The following is an 8,966-nucleotide window of genomic DNA, read 5'->3' as shown; positions in this document are numbered from 1 at the left end:
GGAAAATATCCATCAAGGAATGATTGCTATGCTGCTTAGGACTTAGGAAGTGTGCTGTGTACACTAGGAAAATATCTGCATATGCTTTCTTGCCAGGGCTGTTAAAATGGGCCATGGTGGAAGACAGGGTCAGGAGCTAGATGGAGTTTTGCTTTGGCCCATCATGGCTGCTCTTCTGCTCCAGTTCCTATTCAGTGAGAAGTTTGTAGGTGGTATGCATGGAAGAAATTTTGCTCCTTACTCATTTTGGTGTATTTTTAGTTACTAATAGTGCTGCCTTCTGAATAGAGCATAAATATCTATAGGGTTGGCAAGACAGTTCAGACCACTGACTTCAGCGTTTTTCGGCCAGTTTGTACTAGCTGGGAGTTTAGCCCCTTGTATTGTAAGCAGCAGAATATGCTTGGCTTCCAGCCGTTTTTGCAGAGCCATCGGCAGGTGCTGTGTAACTTTCTGTAAGAAAATGCCAAAACAGATCTCAGATCGTGTATCAGAAAGGACTGCCATAACAGTTCATTTTCCTGGATATAAGCCATCACACCTTTGTCTGTCTGGCACGTAAATAGTTAATATACCTGAGCAAACAGGTAGGAGTGTTTTTTTCTTTCAATAAAGTTTGATTCCTGGAGGCAGATCTTTTTTTCCAGTGAGTGTCAGATAATTGGAAGGGTAGGGTGAGGCAGGAAACCATGACACGCCTTTGTTGGGACTTGTTTAAGAGCGCACGGGAATAGAAAAGCAGAAGAAGGGCGAGAAAGAAACAGGTTAAATAAAGAAGAGGTGAACATTTTTGGATGATCACTCAGATTCCACACACCTTTGGAAGAGCATGATATAAAGTGTAGGTGGCAAATTTTGGTAGAAAGGAAACTGTTGAGGAGGAAAAACAGATTTTCAATTCAGTAACCAAAGCACTCCAGGTAAGTTACATTACTAAAGAAAAAAAGAGAAGAAAAAATTATCCTGTATTTTCTCTCTGCCAGATTTCTTGCAGAACAAGGCTGTATTCTCATGCAAAATAGAGGAGGTGTTACATTTTTCTGTGGGGAATACAGTGTAAAAATAGATTGTGTGAGAGCTGGGTCATTTTGGTTTTGTGTTTGTCAGTGAATATAGCCCTTTTAAAACAAGGATCAACTGAAAGGAGTGTACCTGCTGGGAGATAAGAAATGTGAAGCCGAGCTCTGGATTTTTAATGCATTTTGTGAAACTACCGTGCAAATAGATAAAGTTTAGCTGAATGTTCTCTGTTCCATAAGAATACCAGCATGGTGAAATGCAGATCATCTGTTGGCTGTTTTTAAAACTGAGCAGATCTGAAATGTGCTGGAGGAATAATCATTGTAAATTGAAGCTTCAGATGGTGGGTGCAGGGTGTAACATTAAGGAATTGATGTCTAGTCCTGAGAACACCTGGGACTCCTTCTGAGTGAAAGTTTCTGTTGCCGTGGTCAAGCTTTGCTTTGTCTCTGACAGGTGGGTTTATTTATCAGCAGTGACTCATTGATTATGGACTTTGGGCCACATTTTTGTCATAGAAAATTAGGAGGCACTGTAAGGTGTTTTGCAAGCTTTGTCGCAATAAGTTAGAAAAATCTGACTTGAGAATCAGTTTGAATCCTTTCTGCAACAGATCTAGCAATTTGCTCATAGTGGCATAAGGTAAAAGATGTGTCTCCTTTTCCTGTCTTTGGACTGACTTGTAGAGTGACATTGGGGAAGTTACTTGTCTTTTTGTGACTAGTTTCTTCATCTGTGAAGTGGTGACAGCAGCACTTTCCTGTTCTGCAAACTTTTTTTGTATAAACCCAGGTTGTTTGTCTCCCTTTCTGTGCCAGAGGCAAGAAGCTTGTGCAGGTCAGAATGGCCTTGCTTTGGCGTGTTTCTCTTTGGGTAGCACAATTAAGTAGCCATGGTGAGGACACATTTTTGAAAGGAAGGCACCTGGCAGTGCGGAGTGAAGTCTGGGCAGTGCTCCTGCTTGTGCTCTGGGAACTGGACACACATTGATGTCAAAGAAGCCAGGACAGGTTGTGAGCAGAGCTGAATTTTATTCCTACAGCATGTCCAAGCTTTGGTTGGGCATATAACCTGCTTCCCTGACATTAGCATCATTTCAATGAGTCTACACAATGAGCAGATTTGGAAGCGTGATCTTGTTGTTTTGATTCTGACAGCGTTGGTTTTGGTAGCATAACTGGAAATGAACAGCTTTTAAAACAGAATGAGAAGGTCAGATTCCTAGTCTGTGGGGTGAAATAGAGATACCAGGCCATTTTTTTAACCAGTTCCATTAGTCCCAGGACAGTGGCACCTGAAAGGATTCATTAAGAGGAAAGGGCACCCTAAAAGACATTTGATATGATGGGAGCAATGGCATTTACTTTTAACATAGTCAGTGACATGGTTTGGAGGCATCTACTGAGTCTTAGATTGTTCATCATCAAAGGGTTCCACTGACATTAAATATTATTAATCTCAGCACCTGCTGATACTTCTTTCTCCTAATGGAGTGTCTCACAGCAGGAGCCTTGTTAATGGAGGGAGGAGAAAGCTGAAAGGATGTGCTGTGAGAGTGTAACCGCATTCTAACGTGAAGACTGGAAGGGCATTGTGGAGGAATAAAAGAATCTGAAATATGCCTCCTTTCATTTTTCCATTAAAATATGTCTCTGTGGCTATTCCCCTCCTCTTTGAAAAATGTCTGTAAGAAACTTTATTACCATTGCACACAATACCTAGCTTCTAAAATAAGAGGGGTTTGAATGTCCCGTCTCAGACTCGCTTAGCATCCTTGCCAGTGTGCTGCACTGCAGTCAGGTGGAACAGGGGATGCAGGAGGCACCCTGCAGTGTCATTTTTATGTGAAAAGCACAGATCTAAGCAGGGCTTGTAAAGCTGTGCAGCTATTACTATCCTGCTTTTCAGTGCTATACAGAGAGGAAACTGTGTGCACCAGTATGGCAGTGCTAGACCTCTCCTGGTTCCTAGTGCCATTAAAGTTTGCAACTTCCCTGTTTTTGTGGGTGCCACAAGTGCAGTACAACCCCTGAGCTTATGTTAAAATCATAGAGTTGCCCTGTCTTATGCTGCCTGCACTGTTTGAGAATAATCCCACTTCACAAGTTCCTGCTTGTTGTCAGAAATGATTGCAGGTGGCTTCTCTGACTCAACAGCGCTATTGCTTTGCCACAGACATAGCCCACAGCCATGTCTTTGTGAATCCAGATGGGAGCTGGTGAAATGAGTCAGTCCTGGCAGATAATAGAAATCCAACTCAGTCAGCCTGCTGGAGCCTGGGCTGGCTTTTGCATTCATGTGGCAAACGCACATGCGACGTAGATCAAAATGCACCATGTGCTGGGGCTGAGCTGCTGCATGCATGGGTCCAAAGATGTGGTTTAACCTCTTGTTATTTTTTTCTTAGATTGGTATCAGAGGAATATATTCCCCTTTCTCAAGGGATGGCAAAGATGCAGAAGATGCATTCACTCGGTGGTGGTGCTGGCCTCTTCCAGCATCCATAATCAGCACCGCTTCCCAGTAGCAGAAAGGAAGTGGAGTTCTGGGGCTACAAAGCCGTAGGAAAGCCATTTCCAAGTACAAATCTGTGTTGCCTGCCAAAAACACTGGCAAAGCCAACAGTGTTGACATCTAGACAACAGCTTCCAACATCTGTTTTCAGGGAAGGAGCTTGGAAGATGCTTCCACTGTTGATGCAATAAGGAAGAACAGCAGAGGTATTGCGTTTCCTTAGAGTGAATGACCAGGAACCCTTCCATTACAGGGGACTGTCACCCTGCTCAAGAAGGGACTCTCCTAATGCACATAGCTCTGGTCTTGCATATGCTTTGGAATCAACGCCCTGCATAATCCCTTGGAAATCCACGTGTTAGCAAGCACTGTGAAGGTTGGATAGTATCCTTCCGCTAAGGTTGTGTAAAGACTTGGATGTGGCCTCAGGAGCCCCATTTACAGGGCTACTTAGCCAAGCTCAGGGTCCAAGGTGCAGAGAATTAGGGCTGTGGGCACTGTAGGTGTTCTCTGCAAAGTTCACCTGAGTTTGTGATAGGAGGCTAAAGCGGTTTGACTAATAGTGTGCCTTCTACACTCAAATTGTTCTTGTCCAGCTCTGGGAATAGAGGGAGCTGCTCAAAGAGAGAACTGAATCTGACCTTCAGGTATTCCTGCAGATTCTCTGCTCTGTCCTGCCTTGTGTCATTATTTGTGCACGGATACTACAAGCCTAACATCAAGGGGGCTACTTGGTAGGCACTTTGCAGAAGGGTAAGTGGAATCATGAGGATCAAACTCAAATGGTAGCTGAATTGGAGGGCACGGTCTTGGGTTCTGCCTCTAAAACTTGGATGTTCTAAAACTTGGCATGAATTTTGCCCAAAGCTTTTCTTTAGACTCATCCTGTTAAGTATGTGGTTTTTGGTACAGCTGGGCCTTCACTTTTAAGGAGGAGTCTTCCAGTGCAGTGGAGAGTTTTGGCCTATTATCACCTCATGCGTAAATTAAAACCTCTTCCTTCCAATTGTTTGCGGCTGCATAAGATGAAATGTTACCTTAGAGAGACTAGGAGTGAGCTACTGTATATTTCATTCGGACAGAAGTGTTTTCTTTTCTAGCTGCTGTTTCTTTTCCACAGTCACAACATTTCTTTGTAGTATTCCTGCCTTGGCAGACAGTGATGCTTCTGCAAGAGATTGTAATTTTGACTAGAGAGGGATCCAAGTCGTGAAGAAGAGTATACACAGCATTCACAGCAGTGATTCCAATACTGTGTAGACTGGCCTGAGCTGGCATTAAATTAAATCAGATTCCAAAGCCGTAGACAGGGCCTTCAAACGGTCTCTGCTCTGTCTGTAAAGCCAGATAAAGCATTTCCTAACTTAAGTTCCTTGGTGGTGAAAATAGCTAGTTTAAAGGTACCTCCAGTGTTTTTCTGCTTCACTGAAGTCAGTGCTGTGGCTTTAGCGTTAATGTACCCTGAGAATGTGCAGTATTACTGTCAACAGTGCAATAGTGTCTCTGCTTAAGTTTTTCTGGCAGCGCTGGCGTGGGGTAGGTAACTTTCTCCTGCAAGTGCCTTCATTTCTAATCCTGCACTGGTGAGTCCTTCCAGATGTGTGGGAGTGGCATTTGGATACTGTGGTTTTGATCAAGCCTTTACAGGGGCATAGCTGAAGACCACAGTCTAGTGCCACAAAGTCTGGACATAAATCCAGGTCTAAACTTCTCCGGCACTGGGTGGATTTGCTTCAGTTACTCCTTTCTCACCTGTTGGCTATACAACCCTCTCCTGTGCTTCAGCTCTGCTGCATAGTGCAGTATCCAGTTTTATAGGCAAGTGGTGCTGGTCTGTTAGTAATACTTGCATGACTTTGGAAGGGCACTGTAGACTCCCTGACACAGATGCTTTCCAGGCAGTTTAAACCCCAGCTGAAGGGAGAAAACTGGTGGGACTTGTGAGGAGCTGTTGTCATCTCCTACTGTTCAGAGCTCTGAGTGCAGTCTCTCTGCTTTCTCTGCAGGTGGCAATGATATGGATTCTGTAACAAAGAAAACGCGGCAAGATGGATCAGAAGTTACTGAAAGACGTAAGGAGGACATTTTTTATTTTTACATCACCACTTTAGGTGACACACCACAAATCCCAGAAGCAGATGCCCAGTTTTGTAAGGGACTGAATGCTAACCAGAGGTCCAGAACTAAATTCTGCACCTGTCCCTGGTCTCTGTTGAAGTCAGAATAAGGAATAGAATGGGCCAACATCAAACATTTAGAGAAATGTAGCGTGACCTGATTGTTGAACCACAGATGATTGCCCTGTGGTAACATTTCTAGCAAGTAGTGCAGGCATTTGGATTCTTCTCCTACCTCTGATATGAATGCCCTGCGTGGCCTAGAAAATGTTCATTAGATATCTGTTTTGGCTGTGTGTAAAACAGAGGATAAGTTTCCTGCTGGTGTTATGGGAATTAGCTAGTAGGAAGCTAGTAATGGGTCCGACCACTGGCTTTGCTGTTACAGCAATGGCTGTGGTTCAGAAGTGCCCAGAAATAATAATACTTCCATGTTTTACAGGGATATTGTAAAGAAAAAAAGTCTTTCATGGAAGTGATGTTCTTAGTTACTGTAGAGTTAGAAATGCCTGCAAACAAACACACATTGTGTGCTAATGAGACTGCACTTCCACCCCAGGAAGTGAGGTCTTAAGGGACTTCTCTTTAAATGAGCCAATCTTCTTTTGATAAGTCATGCTCTGCCATCGAAACTAAGTAGAACATTTATCTGGTTTGGCTATATTAACATGCCATTACTTCTGCATCCTTTTCTTTCCTCAGTTATTACAGAGACTGTAACCACAAGACTGACATCCTTACCACCCAGTAAGTAATTGTCAGTCATTGCATTACTTTTGCTCAGTGTCCTGTGCCCCTCCATGCTATTTGACTGAATTATTTCCATAAATCCCTGGGTGCACCAGGTCTTGGTGTAGAAAGACTTGCAGCCAAAGAGAAGCTATTTTCAGAAATGCCTCTCACAAAGTACTTGTTAGTGGAGAGAAGGACCAGTATGTGGGGAGCCATCTGGGTCTGGTCGGAAACAGTTGCACAGTCCACTACAACTGGTAGACCAGACTCTCCAAGGGCTTAAGGCGAGATACAGGATCTCCAGTGGTGACTGTCTCTTGGGGATAAAGGTCAAAAGTGATGGTTCTGCAGCCTCCACTGCTGAGGCTGCAGTGTATTCCCCTGTCACCTTACCCAGTTGACAATAACGAGTGAATCTTTTTGGGTAATGTCAGATGTCATGGGTGATTTCTATCTCTGTAGGGAAGTACAAGTACCAAGTAGGGAAAATCATCCATGCTCTTTATACCACCGTATTCTTGATTAGGTTGCTGCAGCTGGGTTGGAAAGGAATTGCACTATCATGTCATTTATGATGAGGGTTACCAGCAGTATCATTCAGTCCGTGTATGGAGCAAAACTTGAATACAAACCTGCTGGGTCTGCAGTGTGAATGCTTGTCTGCTCGGCCAAGGCACTTCTCTGCAGTTCTGATATCTCGCCAGACATGAAGCTGTACTTGTAATTGAGTGCGAGGACAGTCTTGCAGTGTTGTTGCTCTTCTCACGTTTTACCCTGAGAGAATGTCTTATTTTGTGCTTATCACTTCCAGAAGGAGGCAGCAGCAGTGGGCTCAAAACATCATCCCACACTGGAGGGAGCGGAGTGGAAAAGAGGTCTTACACCCATGGCAGCAGCTATATGACTTCAAGTAAGGAATGAAGACATTGCACAGGGAGGAAACAGCAAAGGCAGCATGAATGGTCTGAGCAGAGGTTCAGGGCAGGGAAATAGGATAAGCCAGAGGTAAGGAAAACAGAGTTTATGAAAGTAGAAGTGGCAAATACTCAAAGCAGAGGTATTCCTTCCCTAAAGCTGGCTGTGAGGATGGGTGAGTAAATGGCAAAATTCCCATTTTCCACAGGGAAAAACTGATTTCAGGAGAGAAACAACAAAAAATGCCATTCCCACTGCTGTTAAGAAGTCATTTGGAAACCAAATTTCTCTTCTTTCAGGATTTCCAAATCACAATTTTTCTGACCACTTTTGTTCAAAAGACAGTTTTGATTAATCGTTTTGTTGATCTTACTGAGGATAGAATACTATTAAAGAATTTCCTAGAAAATATTTTCTTGAGTGTGTGTCCGTCCATGACTTTAGCACTTTGGACAGTCTGCCAGATTTTCTGGACACGCTAGATCAGTATGTGCTGTCTACTCCATAAAAACAGGGTTCTTCTCTGACAGTATTCTTTCCCCAGCTGTTAGATTGCCATAGCAAAGCTTTCTGAAGAATAAGCTTCCTAGCCAGGTTTCTGGCACACCCCTCTCTGTGTCCTAGTGGGACCGACTGTATAACTATCCCTGTAGAAAACATTCTCCATGCTCCAAAAGAGCTCACAAACCAAAGGGAGTGAAGTGCAGTTTGGAAGCTCAACAGGAGAATTAGACATGCCCAATAGACCTGACAGACACCACCATACCGATTAAAGGCCAGTGTGGAATCACTTTGCCTCAGGGCAGGTGTGAAGTAACTCCAGTGAAGATGTCAGTCTAATTGTCTGGACTGGCACCAGTCTGAGAACTGAACCCAGCCCTGCAAACTCAGACAACTCTGCTGGATTGCCATCTTCTTTGTTATTTCTTTTCAGTGTGTGGAGGAAGAAAAAAGAATCTGAACTTCAGAGATAATGAGTTCTTGAAGTTTCACAGAACATTTTCTAATCTCTGCTTTCCCACTCTGCTTGCAGAATGCCTCCAACAGAGGCCTACTTGCCACAGTAGTTCTTTCTGCTGAATTAAGGGGAAAAGTTACAGAACAAAACCAGTCCTTGTAGAGGGGAACGTAGGCAAGAAAACACTCTTGAGATCACAAGGGCACACCCTTTGTGCAGTGATGAGTAAACAATATCCAGTCTGATCCTGCTGATCAGCGTGGATATGTTGCACTTAATCACAGGGCTCCCTTTTTGCTGCACTCTGATCATATTCCAGCATTAGATTTCATAGAAGAGTATGAACACATTAGTTATGGCTGCTCAGTTCTTTCTCCACAGCACTGATGTGAATTAGGAAGGGAAATTCTTTCCTCTGTCTAAATATAACAGCCACCAATAATCTCCAGGCTGCCTTGGGCCTGACGCACACCTCAATCACTTCTCCATAAAGTGGACTGACTAAGGCATGACTAAGTGAGGGTGTAGATAACTGCTTTGAAGGGAAATGGACTCATCTTTGCTTTCCCTTATCTCATTAACTCCATCCTTCAGCACTTTAAGTTTGGTTTAACAATCTCCCAGGTTTTGTGGCCTGTGTCATATAACACTTGAGATTACAGGTGTATCTGTATCCAAAACAAAACCCAGCACCATCCAGAGCCAGATTT

At 43.6% G+C, this 8,966-nt stretch overlaps 1 protein-coding gene across 1 annotated transcript in view; it reads left to right on the top strand.

Annotated features, from left to right (window-relative positions):
* The first annotated feature begins 5,551 nt into the window (after nucleotides 1-5,551).
* Nucleotides 5,552-8,966, top strand: part of COL17A1 (collagen, type XVII, alpha 1) — a 36,428-nt gene continuing 33,013 nt past the window's right edge. The window contains exons 1-2 of the mRNA XM_009881543.1: nucleotides 5,552-5,606; nucleotides 7,195-7,293. Coding sequence (XP_009879845.1) covers nucleotides 5,552-5,606; nucleotides 7,195-7,293 — 154 coding nt within the window. The remainder of the gene's footprint in view (nucleotides 5,607-7,194; nucleotides 7,294-8,966) is intronic.

Source organism: Charadrius vociferus, unplaced genomic scaffold (assembly GCF_000708025.1).
Source record: "Charadrius vociferus isolate BGI_N301 unplaced genomic scaffold, ASM70802v2 scaffold282, whole genome shotgun sequence".
In the NCBI taxonomy this organism is placed as follows: domain Eukaryota; kingdom Metazoa; phylum Chordata; class Aves; order Charadriiformes; family Charadriidae; genus Charadrius; species Charadrius vociferus.
Note: the sequence above shows the minus strand (reverse complement) of the source record. Positions and strands in the feature narration are given on the sequence as shown.